Source organism: Chelon labrosus (assembly GCF_963514085.1).
Source record: "Chelon labrosus genome assembly, chromosome: 12".
NCBI classification, from domain to species: domain Eukaryota; kingdom Metazoa; phylum Chordata; class Actinopteri; order Mugiliformes; family Mugilidae; genus Chelon; species Chelon labrosus.
In genome coordinates, this window is record NC_140345.1 from 28554254 (window position 1) to 28573096 (window position 18843).

The following is an 18843-nucleotide window of genomic DNA, read 5'->3' on the forward strand; positions in this document are numbered from 1 at the left end:
AGAACATTTTAATTTAGTAATTTAATTGTTTTAAAATTGATCTGATGGAAGCTAAGAGCAGAACAATTTAATTTAAATGTCTTAATTTAAATAGATGATTATATTTGTGCCTTTCTTTTGCTCCAAACCAAAAGAAAACAAAAGCAAACTCCTCAACTCTGATGAATTATTACCATTTTATTATTTCAACTCAAATTAATGTTTTATTAGGTTCCATTGAATCTGGTTAATAAAGAACTTTGGTTAATGAGATTTATTTTTAACTCAACATTTAAGACCTGAGAAATAACCGTGTCAGCGCCATCTAGTGGACAAAATATGTAACAACAGGAAAAACATGAACGTGCTCTTTCTAACCTTTGGAAGTAAAATAGTTTCATAAAACGAAATAAAAATAAAAAAATAAAAAAGTTTTTCCTCATAGTATTTTGTAAAATATCGCTTTAGATGAGTAACCTTATGCAAGAAACAGGAAGTATAATGTTGCCATGGAGACAGAGTCAGAACCCTAGCTGTGTTTTCAGCCTATATTTGTTTACATTTTGGTGAATTAAATATGCCGAATTAACCAATAACAGCACAGTTTTGCAACGGGACAATGAATGTACGGACAGATGTCACTGTATTAACATGACACTGAAGAAATCTTTAGAATTGCGTTCTTTTCAGGCCAATTCTGGTGTTCCTATCCCTGCCTGATAAGAGCAAACTTCAGATTAGTTATAGTGTTTTATGAAAGTCATTTTTTTTATATTATTTAAAACCGAGTACGCCGAATTGATCATTAACAGTTTCTTTTTGCCTTCAACGATAAGGTGACCTGACAGTTAACTGTGAAAAGAGCAGAAACGGAAGAAATCTTAAAAAAATAAAAATAAAATAAAAATCTCATTATCGTAACGGAAGTTTGGCCTTGTTTTTTTTTTTTTTTTTGTAAATTTTGCCGATGTTGTTATCAAATGTTTATTTTTGGTGTGGAGTATTTAATGAACTTAAATATCACTAAATACCCGTAGTAGTGGATAAATCTTAAAATCTTGATATTTCTCAGGCGAGTTCTGAACCATTATTTTACTGCACGCATAATATCATCTTTTACGACATCGGAGTCTTTTTTTCTTTTATAAGATCAGAATTTTCTAATCACGATTAACTGTTAATAGTTCATTCGGCGAGTTTAATATCCCGAAATATTAATAAATAGAAGCTAAAAAACCATTTGCTAATCACCGTAATAGTACAACATTTCAGAATCTTTAAGTTTTAAAAATTTCTTCGCTATAGAAGTAATCCTGTGACAAATGTTCACACATCCAGTGGTGCACCGTAAAACGTAACTATTGATAGTTAATTCGGCTGGTTTAATATCACAAAACATAAATAAATAGAAGCTAAAAACCTTTGACAACCACAGTTACAGAGCAACTCACTGCAGAATTCGCCTGAGAATCTTCATGTTTTAAGATTTGTTTCAGTCTTAAAGTACTCCAGGGACAGATGTCCATGCATGCAGCGATAGACAATAAAACTCAACTACTAATAATTAAATCGGCGAACTTTATTTTCAAAGATATGAACAAACATAAACCAGGGATCAAGTTGCAGCCTTCTGTGCAACTCCCTGTAACCATGGCGACGCTGTACTTCCTGTTCCTTGTGGATTCAGATCTGATTACACATTGGACATCTTTCAAGATACCAAAAACTAAATTTTATGACATAAAATAAGGCAGCCTCAAACACAGCCATGAGGACATTTAGAATTAGTTTATAATAACTTCATCTCCAACCGTCCGATGTAGCCAGGTCGACATTTTACACAATATATTTTATTATATAAACTGAAAAATCTATTTTGCAAACATCTGTTAATCCTCTTTATTTTTACTATTATAAAAAAGACATAATTCTCTTTTTCTCTCTTTTACAAACCAATTAGCTGAGAATATAAAATTAATCATGATGAAAAGGAGCTGCAGGCCTGAATTAAATAGTAAAATTAATGCAATATGACAATAATTGAGGATTGTTGCAGGGACTTAACATACCTGCCAAATTATAAGATACACTATATGTTTTCTAATGCAGCAATAAATCCTCCTTCATGACTGCTCTAATGTTTAGCGGATGTTTAAAAGCATCAGAAAGGTGGTAATTCACCTTTTATGGAGGATGTAGTTTGTGGTGCTGTTAAACTGGACCGAATTAAACACTAAAGTGTTTCTGTTATTTAGCCTAGCCCACTGATCAGGTGTCAATTTAATAATACCACGAAATAAAATCAGTTGAATCAACAGCTCTCTATTATTTTAAGCTAATGCTGAAAACCAGAACCTTCATGAAGAGAAGATTTAATGCAGGACTGTTATATTAGAATGCATTCACTTGTGTACCTAATAAAGTGGCCAGTGAGTGCACAGGACAGTGATACAAGCTACTGATACGACCTGAAAGGAGTGTGCTCGTGTGTTTTAATCAAGGTTTTTATTAAGCTTACTGTACATTCATGTACCAAACAGCATCACATGAAAGTCTTCTCTTGTGCTCGCGTGTACTGAGAGGAAGGAAGGCAGAAATCTGCTGAATAATAATAATATTAATAATAATGATGATGATGGTGGTGATTCAGGTTCCATATTAACAAAAGCGACACAAGCGTAAGAAGGTAGAAGAAATACAAACGCACACATCAGACTGAATTAAAGAGACCCCGTTGAGTCAAAACTTAAATTTGGTGTCGTTTTAAAGAAGGGACATTCTCTCAGAATAAGTTGGACCAAAATAAACAGAATGAAATAAATAGGCACCGGGGGAGAGGGAGGGAGGGAGGGGGGAGTAGAGTAGTCAACATCAACACCAGGCAGTTAGTGGAGAAAGCTGTTTAAAAATGTGGGCTGGGCTGGGCTGGGCTGGGCTGGGCTGGGCTGGGACGGGACGGGGCAGGGAAGGGCGGGGCGGTCAGTGGTAGCCAGGTGGAGATCCACAGTGAAAGCAGGTGAAAGGAGAACACGGCTGCAGAGCTGGATGTGTTTATGAGTCTGAGGAGAAAGCTCTGTGTGCGTTGGAGAACTGCTGAGAGTTGAAATCCGGGTCTTCCCTCACTCGCTTCTTGATGTCGGCTTTGACCTGAGAGAAGAGATTAGAAGAGAAGACGTTACTGTCACTGAGGAGGGACACACAGCAGGGTCACAGGTCACTTCATAGCTTTCAGGTATCTGTTTTAGACTCACTCGCCAGTTTATTAGGTACACCAGTGAATGCATTCTAATGTAACGGTCCTGCTCTGAAGCCTCGTGGAGGTTCTGGTGTTCAGCCCAGACCCTGAGCCAGGGGTATCAAACTCAGTTTAGTTCAGGGGCTGGACCAGTTTCACAATAGCGTATTAACCTCTATATAATGACAGCTATTATGAAAGTGTTTACATTTAATGAGCTGAACTATTATAAAACATGTAAAGAACAAACGGACATTTCTTAAGAAAAAGAACTTCTAGGTCTCAGTGTTTTATGTCCACAGCTCTTACTAAATCTGTGAAACCAAGGAACAGCAGTTACTTTTATCGGAAAAATCACAGTTAATGTCTTCAAAGTCATTTTTGGAGCTTGCAAATTCAACCCACAAGCCAGATTAGACCCTCTGGACCCTAACGCCGTAGCCTGATGTGCACATCCCCAGAAATGCAACTACACGTCGCTGTGATTGGTCCGCTTGGTAGTAGTGTGTTTCCACTTTAGTTTTTCCGGCTGCTTCTCCATCTCTGCAACTTTCGAATTGATTGTTTTGGATCAATAAAGATGGAACACATGGAGGAAAGGTTAACAAGTATAAATGACTCACACTGACGTAGGCTACGGCGTTAAGGTGCCTCGTACTACTCTAAATGAGAGATGTTGATTCAGCTTTTCATTTTAGAGGCTATGGTTTGTCGTTCTATTGAACTGTCACATGTTCCTATTATTTTGTCCTTTTAGCCAGGCTAGATACCAGGAACACTTTCACTTCAAACCAGTTTAACAGCACCACAGACTACACAGACATCCTCCAGGTGAATCACCAGCTTTCTGACATCAGTCATGAAGGAGGGTTTAGAGCAGGACTGTTACTAGAATAATCAGTTATTAATTAATTCTACTGACAGAGAAGCAGAAGCTAGAACTCTGAGCAAACACCAACAGTTTAACCACGGGGAGAGTTTGGTCGGTCACAGATCAAGCAGGAAATCTGATGCTCAGCTTTAGCTCAACTGTAAAAAGGAAACTCGATTCAAACCAGTCTGACCATTTCTGTTTAAGCATTTAAGAGAGAAACCAGAGCAGCCACGATGTTTAAATACTCTTGATTCACTTCCTCAGACAGATTTTTAAAATACACTCAGTTTCCTGCATCCTCACATTAGAAGTCTTATTTTGATCGTGTGAATCTTGTTTTGTTTTTTTCAGGACAGAACGAGCTGATTGGATTTAAAAAGTGTGACGACAGGGAAGAGCTGATGTGAAACTAGAGGGGAAATATCATGGGGATATCACAAACCTCTGGAACCAACAACAACATTTAACTCTAAATGAACTGATGTAGCGCCGCCCAGCGTTAACGCTCAGCATTAATATCTTTGTCTGAGACAGATTAAATATCTAGGGCACAGTTTCAGACGTGAATGAATGTTATGAAATCTGGGACAGCAGGAGTATGATCTAGTTACCTGCTCTGCATACGCTTCCTTCAGCTCCTCCGTCTCCAGGTCGTCCTGTAACCGCTCAGCAGAGGTGATGGGCTTCACTCCTGCCGTCCTGGCTGCTTGACTCACTGCGTCAGAGAGAGAGAGGAGGCTGGCGGCGCCCTGTCCGGTCTGAAAACACACAAACACACACACACAGAGGCTTCAAGAAGAGAACAAACAGGGGGGAAACAAACGAACTAAACAACAAATCAGCTGATCTGTTTACCTTCCTGCGCTTTGCTGGCATGCCGTGCAGATAGGCATCAGACAACGGAGGCTGAGCCTTCATCTTCCTCTGGGTCATCATGTCACACCTGATGATGGGCACCCACTCCTACAACACAGACAGTGAACAGAGTGTGAGGGTTTACTGGGTGGATCTTTTAAAAGATGGGTTCATGTTTTAAACTTTTTACTACAGCAGAAAAAAACACAAAGACAGACTCTGATTAGTTCTGCTTTTAAAAAACAATCTCATCCTACAAATGGTTTAATGTCCATGTATAGCTCCCCCTGGTGGCGGGCTGCAGTATAGGTCACATAAGCCCCGCCCCCTCCATGTAAGTCAATGGGAACAAACTAAAACACTAAAGTAGACGTTAAATAATTGTTTTTTCCAAGGATGTTTTTAGTCATTTTGGGTTGTTAATATAATGCTGGCGTATGTTCAAGTGTACGCTATAAAAACAGGAAGTGACATCATGATGATTGACAGCTGCCATTGACAACCGCTCCGTCTAAACAACCGTTTGTCAGTTTCAAAGCTATTAAATGAGTAGTAGTGCCATAAACTGACTGACCTCAAGGATCTGAGGGATCTTTAAAGTTAAACTTTGGGTCAAAAGTCAGCAAATGGTAACTCTGGATCCAAACTCAAACAAGATGGCGCCGCCCGTATCCCTGGGTCACTAGCATCAGTTTGACCAACGGGTGGAAGTGGAGACGAGTCGTCCATTTTTTTCTACAGTCTATGCTCTGGCCTGAAAATAAAATTAAACCCACCCTTTAAAGGGCAACATAAAATGATGCAGATCTAACTCTGAAAGTTTTTAAATCCAAACCAGCAGCTGTTCGTCTTTCTAGAGTCACTTTAGTTTTATATTTAATCCCAGCTTGTGTAGTAAATCCTCTCCTGAACAAACTCCATAAAGACAAATGTCAAACAGTAAATAAGCTGTGTGTGGTTGGGTGAGGGGGGTGGTCTTACAGGGGGGACAGCAGCAGCCCAGGCCTCTGACTCCCCGGCAGCCTCCTCACTCCCTCCCTCGGCTCCTGCCGCTGCCATGTCGCCACCTAATGGTGCAGCTCCGCCCGAGGCTCCCAGGTCCCCAGGCAACACCCTCGGCTCCCGTGACGGCGTTCTCGTGTCGCGTGACGCCGACATGACTTCCTCTGCCGTGGTGGCTGCAGCCGGCGAGTGGGTGTCCCCAACCTTCGGACAACAAATAAAAAAAAAAAGGAGAAAAGTGTGAAGCAAAGCCGCGACTGAAATGTCAAACTGAGTTCACGTGAACTCGCACACACTCACCATGCTTACCGTTGCACTTTGTGCTCGTTCAGGCTCTTGTGTGCCAGCCGCTGAAGACTGATCTCTCTGTGAAAGAATGCCATCTAATATTTATTAGCCATTTCAGACGTGCTGTCCAAAGTAACATGATAAGCAGCAGCCATCAGATAAGACAGGCTGCTGCTGCTTTCAGTGCATGTGACGGATGCATGTGCACCATGTTCTGCACAATAAAGAAAAGATTGTGAATCTTAAGTTTGAGCTCCTCTCGCTGCCGTCACGTGGTCTGATCCTGAGAAGGATGAGAAGCGTGTTGGGGTCCGTTACCTGCGTGTGAACGATGTAGTTCTGGATCTGATCCTGTGAGATGGGGATGTGCTCCAGAATGACCTGCAGACGCATCGTCATCATGCTGGTCATCCAGTTGACCAGGCTGGGGCTGATGTCGCTGGACATCCTCCGCTGCAGCGACAGAAGCAAACTGAGGTTTTAACCTCACAGGTCCCGACGTTTATGGCACTTTGACCCCGACTCAGTTTGAGTCACTCTCAGTATGAGCATCAGTTTAAAATCTACAGACTGATTCTGATACAAACACGTCAGCTACACCAGATCATTTAAGATAAGTGTGAAAGGGTGAATTAAATTCTGATGTAGGACAAATAGTAAAGACAGTAATGTCCAAAGAAATCTTCTTTTTCAGAGGACAATATAATAAACTGTGGTATTTCTTTGCATTTCAGCTCAAAGAACTCATGAGCGCCTCCATATATATGCCAATGATTCCTACTGCCAACAGATGAACACACACCGATCAGCCACAACATTATGACCACTGACAAGAGAAGTGAATAACATTTAAACCATCTTGTGACAGCTCAATGTTCTGCTGGGAAACTTCTGGACCTGGCATTCATTCATGTGGATGTTACTTAGACATGTAGCACCCACCTAGACCAGACCAGGCACCCCCCTGCATAATATTAGGAAGGTGGTCGTAATGTTATGGCTGATTGGTGTATACATGCACATAGGACCAAATTTGACATCTTTTTCTTTACTGCCAGCTGCGCAGAGGTTTGTGTACTGACTATTCGGTGGTTGATGACTGCAGTCAGGGCTCTCTGGTCTCCTCTCAGGCAGTGCAGGTTGAGGGCCAGACACTCAAACAGCGCCTGGTTGCACATCTGTAGCAGTCGGGGCCCGAACGTCTCATCTGGACGAGAAAAAAGTGTTTAGTGTTTATTTATTCCTCGATAGCAGCGAGCTTCACTTAAAAACACAAACTGATAACGAATAAACTCAGGCTCACCAGTGCAGCGCAGAATGTGTGTGGCGATGTGAGTCAGCTGCTGTCTGAAGAAAGACATGTTGGTCTGGGTGACGTCAACGCCCTCCAGCACCGTGACTGAAGACTCTCTCTGTTGGAGAGAAGAAGAGAACAAGTCTTTACTTTAAAAGGAGATAAAATAAGCCCCATCTTGATCTACAGCAAAGTCTGTAGCTGTCTAATAATGTTCACAACTATTTAATTATTGGATAAATTGGCCCAGAAAATAAACTAAATTCTACTTCGTGTAGGAAATATGCAATATCAAGCTCAGCCTTTGTTCTGATGGAGACATGTTTGTTGTTCTACTGTAATATTATACTGTGATGGGTTTTTTCTAGAGATACAGGAGCAGGAATGGACATAGAGGACTTACAAAGCTCTCTGTGATGTACTCCTCCAGTTCATTGACAAGACTGTCAGCAGCAGCCTGTGGGAGGGAGAACAAGAGAGAGACAGCATGGTAAATTTATATGTCAATATGAAAAACCACGTAAAGAGAAATGATTTCTGCTGAGTGGTACTGACAGCGATGTTCTGATCGGTGGGCTCTCTGCCGTTGAGGTAGTTCTGAGTGAAGAACTGGGACAGCTGGGGCTGGATGCGGCCCAGAGGCTGGTGCTGGCCATGAAGCAGCATCACCAGGTCTGACATGGTGAACGTCTGGCACACCAACATGAGCAGCTCTCCAAAGAACCCTAGGAACCACGAGTTATAAAAATAAATAAACTAAATAAAGCCTCCGCTGATGATTCATGTTGTCACGGTGAAGTCTGTTACCGGTAGGGTCCTCTGGACTGATGAAGATGTTGGTGGCCTGGGACAGCCTCTGCATGAACTGGGCAATGCTCTCCGTGTCGTTCTGAGCTTGGCCCAGAGAGCCCATCATGGTGCTGAGGACGCCGCGGACGATGCCCGTGAACAGCTCGGGGTTGAGGGCTTCGGCTGCTGCCGCGGTGGGGTTGGGCGTCGGGTTGGGCCCCGCACCAGGAGCTGGAGCCGGAGCCGTACCGGTACCAGAAGGAGGAGGCGGGGGTGGAGAAAAGATGGGCTGGGAGGCCTAGAAATGAAACACACACGTTCCCCCCTGTGACTAATGCAAGACTACAAGTGAGTTCAAATTACCAGATGCAACAGCTTAAATCTGGACAAAACAATGCTTCACTCCTTTCCTCCTTGCAGTCCTGTTCACTGTGTGAAGAGTTTTTTAATTACACTTTTAGACGATGTGGGTTTAAAATAAAAACAACAGGAGACAAAAATCTAATTTTCAAAAGAATCAAAAAGCAAAAAGAACTCATTTGAGATCTGTCACTGATTTTATTTGATATACAGCTCTGGAAACAATTAAGAGCGCCGTCTTAGAGAGTCAGAGATGATATTTAAACTCAGACCACTGTGAGATAGAGTCTAACGTCAAACACTCACTGACCTGCATGAATTCACTCACTCCCTGGATGAAGGCTGGGACACCAGACGTGGTGACAGTTATGGAGGGGGCCGCGGGGCCGGCACCTGCTCCTCCTCCGGCCACCCCCAGGAGAGAGCCCAGGAGCTGGCCGAGGTCGGGCATCTCCTGCGGCTGGGGCTCACCGGCGTTGGTCTCGGTTTGGCTCGGGGTAGCAGTAGTGGTTGCGGTAGGAGGAGGTGGTGTTGGACCCGAGGAGGAGAAAGAAAAGGAGGCGGTGGAGGAAGAAGAGGTTTGAGAGGAAGAGGAGGAAGTGGATGTGGCTGTTTGAGCAGCTGTGGAAGAAACAGAAATTATTTTAATTCTTTAAGTTGCTTTAAAGTCCAAATCTATATTTTTCAGCTGGACAACTTACCCATCTGTCCTGGCACTAAAAGCTGTCCCACCAGTCCACTGATCATCTGGTTGAGAGCAGCAGGGTTGAAAGGCTGTGAGCAAACGTTTCTAGTTAGTTTCAAATGTTGATATTTCAAAGTTTAAGAAAACAGAAGGTTTTATCAGAGAGGATTACTCTAACCTGTCCTGGCTGCTGGCCTGGCATGGCAGCCCTCACATTGATGGTGGCCCCCCTGGTGCCAAAGGCAGGAGGGGGCATGTTGGGTGCAAATGGCGGCCGGGTAAACACCACCCTGGCCTGTGGCTGAGGTCCAGCGTGGGGAGGAGGAGGTGGAGCAGTAGGGGTGGTGGTGGGCGTGTTCGGACCGGTGGTAGTAGTAGAGGAGTTGGCTGTGGAGCTGTAACCTGGAGGGGTGGGCTGGGGGGGCGCTGGTTGGCCTGTGGCGGCAGCAGTGGCGGCGCTGGTGGCTACGGCAGCAGCGTACTGGCTGATCTGCTGCATGAGATTCCTCATGAAGTCAGGGGGGAGGGCACCTGGAGGAGGAAGACAAGATTCACCTCCGTTATCAGCAGGAGAGCAACGGGAGTTTTGCAAGTTTACTAGAAGAAGGTTGTAAAGAAAGAGAAAAGACACGGGCTGTGCATTGTTTTGTTTTGGTATTTCAAGTTTGTTTTTAAATCCAAAAACAAAAAAATAATTATTCTGTAATCTTAAACAAGAAAGAGAAAGTTAATCTGAGTCTTAAAGTTCTCCTGAGGTGATTTCTTGTCCTTGAATGAAGCAGGAAGTAGTCTCCATGGTGACCACTGGTCCAGGAAGTAGTCTCCATGGTGACCACTGGTCCAGGAAGTAGTCTCCATGGTGACCACTGGTCCAGGAAGTAGTCTCCATGGTGACCACTGGTCCATGGATCATTGTGTTCATCACTAAATAAACCTGGTTCTTCTCCAGATTCACATCTTTTACTTAAACTTCTGCTTTTATAAGAATCAGATAACGAGTAAAATGTAAATCAAAATAACTCTTATTTTTCTATATTTTATTCTAGAATCTAAAACCAAACTTGAAATACCAAAAAGGTACACAGACCCGACGTAAAGAGGTTGTCCTGGGACGTCTAATCTAGAGCACTATGACCTGTCCTTTACCTGGTTGTCCAGGCATTTGCGGTCCTCCAGCTGCTGCAGGGTTTGCACCTGTGCCTGCAATGTAGACACATTCACCATAAAAAATTTAAAAAACACTACAAAACAGTAACGGCCACACTCTCCACAAGCTTTTCATTTGTACTTCGGTTCATCAACAAACACTGGAGACACATCTGACTTGTAAATCAGGTCTCAGTAAACTCTCGTGGCAGCAGAGCTCAGATTATTGACGTCAGATAATTAATCTGCCGCTGAGAAACAGGACACAACAAACCGCTTCGACCGAGCGGAGCATTCAATCAGTGGCGGGTAGGGGACAACACACCGTCCGCGTTCATCTGCATCATGACCACCGGGACAGCCTGGTGGCTGATCCTGATGACCCGGTGGCCGGCCTGTCCCTGTCCAGCCTGCTGATTGGACGGGGTAGTCTGTGGGGGGGAGGTCTGTCCCTGACCTGCCTGCTCCGACTGGCTGGCCGACTGGGCGGGCGCGGCTTGTCCCTCAGTGCTGTTAGCCGCAACAGTCACTGTGGCACCCAGGTTCATCTGTCGGTGGAGATACAATCAACAGTCAGGACACGCGAGGGTCACACGTCGACAACTTTTAGCCAGAATCCGCCTGCATTCACGTACCTGCACCGGAATGTGGTGGTGCACAGCTCCAGGAAGTGTGACTGGACTGGCATAGTGGGAAAACGGCCGGACCACGTGGAGGTGACGGGGCACGGGACTCATGAGGTTCAACCGGAGGTCACTGAGGGCCACTAGGGCGTTACCGAGGAGACGGATGCACTCCCAGGTCAAGGCGAGAGTTCGCTGGTCTTCCTCTCTCTCCTGTGACAAGACAGGACGCCAACAACAATATTCAGTCTATGTTAAACACAGATTATGCATGCCTTTGTCCCAAACATCAACTTCTCCTGCTATCACACAACAAAATCAAATCGATATCCTGATGTTATCAGATCGTTATCGGGCTTCAGCCAAGTTTGATCTTATTCTATGTCTGCCATAAACCAAAACCACGTCCCTGTAGAGTCATAACCTCTTCTTCTTCTGTTTTAGTAGCGGTCGGCGTCAAAGCACCCAAACAGTGAAGAAAAGCTAAAATCATATGACTAAACATGTCTGCTGTGTGGAAGAACTTTACTCTAAATTATGCAGTGTAAATGTTCCTCAAGGTGGTAGTAAAATATTGTTATTCAATACTATATAATAAAATGACTAAACAGAATCCATGGAGTCCACTCAGTCAAAGGCTGCACCCAAACAACAACAACAAACACTGAACGTTTAAAAGAAGAGAAAAGTTTCCTGGAGACAGCGTCAAGGAGAAACATCTTCCAGAGAGGGTTAGGGAGTTTATGGCAGCGTTGGATGACCAGAACATTTCTGGAGTAGAGAACACAAGGTACCAGCTACCCTCTCCACACTACATTAACTTTGACTGAAAGATTTATTGGACTGAATCCAGTCCACTCTAGGAGAAGACAAGGAAGACAAGGACAGACTTTAGGAAGACACAGGAGACCAACTCTAGGAGAAGACAAGGAAGACAAGGACAGACTTTAGGAAGACACAAGAGACCAACTCTAGGAGAAGACAAGGAAGACAAGGACAGACTTTAGGAAGCTACAGGAGACCAACTCTAGGAGAAGACAAGGAAGACAAGGACAGACTTTAGGAAGCTACAGGAGACCAACTCTAGGAGAAGACAAGGAAGACAAGGACAGACTTTAGGAAGCTACAGGAGACCAACTCTAGGAGAAGACAAGGAAGACAAGGACAGACTTTAGGAAGCTACAGGAGACCAACTCTAGGAGAAGACAAGGAAGACAAGGACAGACTTTAGGAAGCTACAGGAGACCAACTCTAGGAGAAGACAAGGAAGACAAGGACAGACTTTAGGAAGCTACAGGAGACCAACTCTAGGAGAAGACAAGGAAGACAAGGACAGACTTTAGGAAGACACAGGAGACCAACTCTAGGAGAAGACAAGGAAGACAAGGACAGACTTTAGGAAGACACAGGAGACCAACTCTAGGAGAAGACAAGGAAGACAAGGACAGACTTTAGGAAGACACAGGAGACCAACTCTAGGAGAAGACAAGGAAGACAAGGACAGACTTTAGGAAGACACAGGAGACCAACTCTAGGAGAAGACAAGGAAGACAAGGACAGACTTTAGGAAGACACAGGAGACCAACTCTAGGAGAAGACAAGGAAGACAAGGACAGACTTTAGGAAGCTACAGGAGACCAACTCTAGGACATTTAGGATCAGATCAGGACTCGGATCGAGGGCAATAAAAAAAAAAAACTTAATCGGGACATCCCCACTAACTGACACCCAGAGCGTATTGATAAAAGGCCTCCATTTAAGACCAACTGTATAATTAAAGATTAGTCAGCTATTGTTTGGCTGTTTGAATCCTACTGTGTTGTTGTTGTATTCTGCAGTGGTGGCTGTCTCCAGGATGGTGTGAGCTCTCTGGATGAATGGCTGCAGTCTCTCCTCCACCCTGCGCAGCTCAGACAACATCTCTGCCAACTCAGCCGGGCTGGGATGACTAGAGGAGCGAAGAGAGCACAGAGAGCGTGACATGATGACGGTATCACCTTGTAGAACGACATAAATATACATTAGTTGAGCACAAAGAGTCAGAATGTGTCTCACTTGGGCCCAGGTTGTGGTGTTGGTCCCTCAGATTGTGCTGAGGAGGAGGATGGAGGTGGGGGAGTAGTTGCAGGTGGGGAGGTGTCCATGGGCTGGGCAGAGGGAGAGGGAGTGGAGGTGGTAGACGAAGACGAGGGAGGAGGAGGAGCGGCGGCGGCGGCGGCGGCAGCAGCAGCAGCAGAAGTTGTGTCTGTTTGGGAGGATGAGTCACTGGTCCGACCCTGAAAGCACAGAAGACTGTTAGTGAGGAGGACGTCACGTCTCTGGGGAGCTGCTGCCAGGAGGAGTTTGAAGGTCGAGCTCACCTCCATCCTGTGGATGACCTCATTGATGTCCCTCAGCAGGTTCTCAGCTAGCACCAGCCTCAGCCTCGGCTCGCTCTGCACCGGTTGGTCCATATCGATGTGCACATTCACAGACCCGTTGCTCTAGAACAGCGAAGGTGGAGATTTACAAAACATTAAAGGTTACACAGGGTGCACGTTCAGCAGGGATTGTGTCGTACCCCGGTGCTGGTTGTGACTCGAGCATTTCTGGCATTCTCTCCCATCCCATCCCAGGCCATCTGCTGGACCGACATCTGAATGAAAACGATAATTAATGAATCTCTGGAAGACAACGCTTCTGACGCTCAGGAAATGAAACATTATTATAGCCGAGGACTGATGACTGAGGAGGATAACAGTAAATGATATGATGCTTGTTCAGTAGTGGAATAAGCTCATATGTCAACTTTCCAATTAGCTGTTAATGAGTCTTTTGTTAGATGTGTGCTGGGGTAATTATGACCTAGTAATTCTGAAATTTCATTACGATTCTAATGAAACACACATCTGTTCTACAGCAGAACCATGTAGGATGTTGTCTTTTTCCTTTTGGAACTATCAATGTCTGCCTGACAAGATTGTCCTAAAAACTGCTCTGTGCTGAGCCACACATTACTTTTTTAGCCCTCCTTAACTCCTGTAAAGAGACTTTTATTTCCCTTTAATCCATCGTGCAGACCCACCTGTATCTGCTGGGGGTCCATAATGTTGACGGGGAGGTTGAACGTCCCAAGCATGACGTAGCTGTTAGCGTTGCGGTCGTGTGGAGGCACTTGTGATGTTCCCTGGGAGGACGAGGACGGCCCACTGTCGGCTGAGGTGCCTCCAGACTGCGAGCCGGGCGGGGACGGAGGAGGGGGCGCCCGCTCCACAAGGTGAATCACGTTTCCACCGACATCTGGGACAACAACATGAGAAACTGTGGTTACACCTGTGCACATACGGCCATGCACTGATATCAAACAAGAAAGATCTCCAACTAACAAGATAGCGCAATACCAGTTTATTATGTACTATATCTGTATATTTATACACATTTATTAGTACCCGCTTAATTCTAATTGCACTGCAGTCTTTATCCTTGCTCTGAGATCGTTTAGTCTTTACTGATCCTTGCTAGATTTAGTATTTATCACACTTAGTTTAGTTCTCTTTCATGTAACATGTTTTGGAATGATAATAAAAACCTTGAAATTTGAAATATTCATTGATAATCTTCTCTGTTATTAGTATAATCCAAGGGAAGAACACATCTTGACATCGGAGCTAGAATATTCTTTAAAAATCAAACATTATCAAACCAGCTGCAGATCATTTTCAGTCAAATGGCTGCTTGATAAACAACTAAACACTTCAGCTCCACATCTCAACAACACACGCCAAACCTTAAAAAGTAAATTCTTATTAATTTGCAAAACATGTTCCAGCAAGTGTTAAGAAATAACAATAAACGGGGAAGTTGTGCAAAGACAAATCAAGAAGTGCCCTTGGAACAAGATAAAAACGCACTTCTGCATTTCTCCAAACGTTACTTACCGTAGTCCGTCAGGGTCAGGTCATGCCGCAGCACTCTGCCCTGGTAGATCAGCCTCTGTTTATCCACAGGAATGCCCACTGACGGGGCAATGTGCTTCTTGAAGTCTCCAACTGTCATCTACAGAAAGAGAGAACAGACACAAGTCACACTCCCGATAAACTGCTCACCGAGAATGAGAATTACTTCCAAAACGTGCGGCGGGATCTGTGTGTATTTACCCGAGGACTGACAGTGTAGGTTCTGCTCTGTGAGTCTAGTGTTTTGACTGTCACCTCTATGTCGGCGGGCTGTTCTTCCATGGTGTTTCCTGCATCGTAAAACAACGTGTACTTATAATTATAGCACGAATGACACTGGAATTATGAAGCTATTAGCATCGCTGACGTTTGAGGGTTAGACAAAACCTCTTTAAACCAGATCTTCAGTCTGTTTCAGAGGATTTTCTTCTTAAAAGGGAAGTGAAAATAATAAAAAACAGTTGTTCACTTATTTTCTGTTGGTTGAAAGACAATCTAGTTGATTGACTAACTGTTTTTAGCAGGAGCTTGACACAAAGGAGCTGATTTATTGAGGTTTATTTATGTTCTGCTGATTATTATGAATAGTTCCAAGGCCAGGTTTCTTCCTTATATCATTTTAGATTAGATGTCACTGAATATTGGACTGGATTCAGAGAAAACAAGTACATTTTGAGCATTTGCCCTTTTTCAACATGCCCTGACATTTCAAGAACTAAACAGCTGATTAACATATGAATAGAAAATGAAAGCAGTGCTATTCAGCCAATCCTGAATTAATCCACGAGTCAATGTTCACTAAGACACAGTGAAATAATAGCACAAATAACCTGCACGATCAAATTCACTCAAACAACAACAACAACAACTTAAATCACGACAAAAAAACAAGGAAACGGTTGCTTCCTTAATGTCAAAAACAACAATAAACACAGCCCTGGCTTTAAGTTAGTGAACCCAAACCACGGAGATAATAACAGAAGAAACAGCAAAGTCGACCGGGTGATGTTTGTTGACGTGATTTGTTAGTTAAGTTAGCTGACATCACTCCTAACCAGCTAACAAAGGAGGTTAGCCAAGTTAAGACCCCGCAGCTGTATCCTGCTGGGCCGGACAACCGCACTTTGTCTTTTACTTTAATGTTTAAACACGTAAATTCACGCGTTTGAGCGGTGACACGTAACACCAGAGAAGATTACGGACAACGCTAGCCTACTTATGCACCCGTAGCCTGCTAGCTAGGAATTAGCTTTGCGTAACTTGTAAACCAGGCAGACGTTCGGAGCGAAGCTAACTCCTAGCAGCTAACAGGACAGACGGCTAAGCTAATGCTAAACAAACTTAGGGATACAGCTGCCCCAAAACACACCAGCTGAACATGTAGTTTTGGTGAATATTATGTTGTTGAGCGTTTACCTTAAAAAGTCGCACTATCCGTTCAACTTATCCAGTGTACGCAGCTGTTTCTTATCATTAGACACCATGCAAACGACTTCCAGTACTTGCCAGAAGCTACCAAGGCTACCCGGATGTGACGTCAGGCCGGCACCGGAAGTGGAAACAACGGACACACACAAAAAAAAAAAAAAAAATGGCGAATCTCGTGGAGGCGACGACCCAGCAGCAGTTTGAGGATTTCTTAGCGAAGGCTGGGAAATGCCTGACCGTGGTGCACTTCCAGGCTGCGTGGGCTCCGCAGTGCGGCCACATGAACGAGGTGATGGCCGAGCTGGCCAAGGAGCACACGCACACCACGTTCCTCAAGATAGAGGCGGAAGCGGTTCCGGAGGTGTCGGAGAAGTATGAAATCGCCTCCGTTCCCACTTTCCTTTTCTTCAAGGGGGGGGAGAAGGTGGACCGGCTGGACGGGGCTCATGCTCCGGAGCTCACCAGCAAGGTGCAGCGCCTGGCAGTGACCGGGAGCCCCGGGGGAGCAGCGAATGGCGACGGCGGCAGCGGCGCAGACCTGAACCAGCGGCTGAAGAAGCTGATCAACGCGGCCCCCTGCATGCTCTTCATGAAGGGGGCCCCGCAGGAGCCCCGCTGCGGGTTCAGCCGGCAGATAGTGGCGCTGCTCAAGGAGCACAACATCCAGTTCAGCAGCTTCGACATCCTCTCAGACGATGAGGTGCGACAGGGGCTGAAGACCTACTCCAACTGGCCCACCTACCCTCAGCTGTATGCCAACGGAGAGCTGGTGGGAGGCCTGGACATAGTGAAGGAGCTGGCCGAGTCCGGGGAGCTGCAGAACACCTGCCCGAAGGCTGTCACCCTGGAGCACCGGCTGAAGACGGTCATCAACCAGAGCCCGGTCGTGCTGTTCATGAAGGGCAACAAGGAGGCTGCAAAGTGTGGCTTCAGCCGGCAGATACTGGAGATCCTGAACGGCGCCGGGGTGGATTATGACACCTTTGACATCCTGCAGGACGAGGAGGTGCGCCAGGGGCTCAAGGCGTACTCTAACTGGCCCACCTACCCCCAGCTCTACGTGAAAGGGGAGCTGATCGGCGGTTTGGACATAGTCAAGGAGCTGAAGGAGAGCGGAGACCTGGTGTCGGTGCTGAAGGGGGAGTCATAGGTGGATCTGGAGGAGCTACCGCACATGATCAGATCGACCTTCTGTCACTGATGTGACCCCACCGAGGGTCCAGGAGGAGAACAAATGACTAATAATAATAATAATAATCTTATATTGAACCTCTTGTAGTGGCTGGGTAGATTCACACTCTTATTAAATTCAAAAGTGAAACTGAGAATTTACTGAAAGTGAATGTTACTGGAAAGTCGTGCTCTTTTCGCTTAAGAGTGAAAGTTACAAGGCGCCTGTGGTCGGTCTGATTTTATAAAAAGAGAGTGGCTGTTTAAGAAAAATCAAACGCCTCTTCCTCTGGGGGGAAAATACAGCAGACTCTGGTTCACATCAAATGGTTTCTATACATCTGTCCTTCCAGTATTCACAGCCTCTTCAGATAGATTTATATATTTACTAAACCTTTTATTTTCCAACCAGGCCAGCTGCTCACCCCTCACGCCTTCACGTCCTGTCACGTTCTTCACATGTTCATGCTTCACTCTGGTTCAGATGGTTCATTGGGATGGATGGATTATTGTTCATCAGTAACTTCATGATTAAACAATAAAAAACCTGAAGATGCTGTTGTTGTTGTTGTTGTTGTGGCGCTGCTCCTCCGTATAAACCTGAATATGAAAGAGGATTTTTAACACTTTCTTTGCGGCTACAGTGTCATTTAAATCAAAGTTTATGAACCAAGAAGGCGTGAGTGGACACTCCAGCAGCTTCTCATTATTAGTTTGTATGATTTAAATAGTAAAAAACAACAACAACCCCTTTTTAATGTGTGACTCATCTGTAGAGTAGACACCACCTTGTGGAAGCAGGAACACATACACACATATAACCCTGGTCTCACAATAACGTGCATACAATTAGGCTTAGGTGATTTACCAGTTAAAATGTTTATAATTAACATAGAGTAGAATAAAACTTTATTGCAGGCCGAGGTGGAAAATTTCCTTAAGCTCAAATAAAATACAAATATTCATTAATACACAGGATTAGATGTTACAATCCCTTGTGCCAAAATCCCAGGCAAAACACATTTAGAAGCCCTGTTCAGCTGAGAAATCCTAACAAACCTACGGTCATATAATATGACACTTAACCTACAATCTAAATGAACTAGTAAATGCTGCTGGCTTGTATGGCCCGCTCAGCAGTAGACGCTAACTCAAACCTTGTGAAATATAAGCTAACCAA

General features: G+C 44.6%; 2 protein-coding genes across 3 annotated transcripts; one reads left to right on the plus strand and one right to left on the minus strand.

Annotated features, from left to right (window-relative positions):
• Positions 1–2467: 2467 nt before the first annotated feature.
• On the minus strand, positions 2468–16590 carry bag6 (BCL2 associated athanogene 6). Of its 2 annotated transcripts, none has more exons than XM_084556239.1 (25): positions 16482–16590; positions 15267–15355; positions 15048–15165; positions 14195–14409; positions 13691–13765; positions 13491–13613; positions 13186–13406; positions 12946–13078; positions 11143–11343; positions 10833–11055; positions 10508–10561; positions 9540–9892; positions 9378–9450; positions 8987–9297; positions 8335–8614; positions 8083–8252; positions 7931–7984; positions 7537–7645; positions 7316–7440; positions 6552–6686; positions 6255–6311; positions 5925–6149; positions 4944–5051; positions 4700–4846; positions 2468–3126 (listed from the first exon to the last, which is right to left on the minus strand). In XM_084556239.1, the coding sequence occupies exons 2-25, from the start codon at positions 15345–15347 to the stop codon at positions 3031–3033; spliced, it is 3687 nt and encodes a 1228-aa protein (XP_084412365.1). In that variant the 5' UTR covers positions 15348–15355; positions 16482–16590; the 3' UTR covers positions 2468–3030. The 2 variants fall into 2 exon arrangements, with proteins under 2 accessions (XP_084412365.1, XP_084412364.1); XM_084556238.1 differs by having other exon boundaries at positions 6246–6311.
• glrx3 (glutaredoxin 3) lies at positions 16581–18523 on the plus strand. The gene has a single exon (XM_084556248.1). The coding sequence runs from the start codon at positions 16657–16659 to the stop codon at positions 17641–17643; it is 987 nt and encodes a 328-aa protein (XP_084412374.1). The 5' UTR covers positions 16581–16656; the 3' UTR covers positions 17644–18523.
• The last annotated feature ends 320 nt before the right edge of the window (positions 18524–18843 follow it).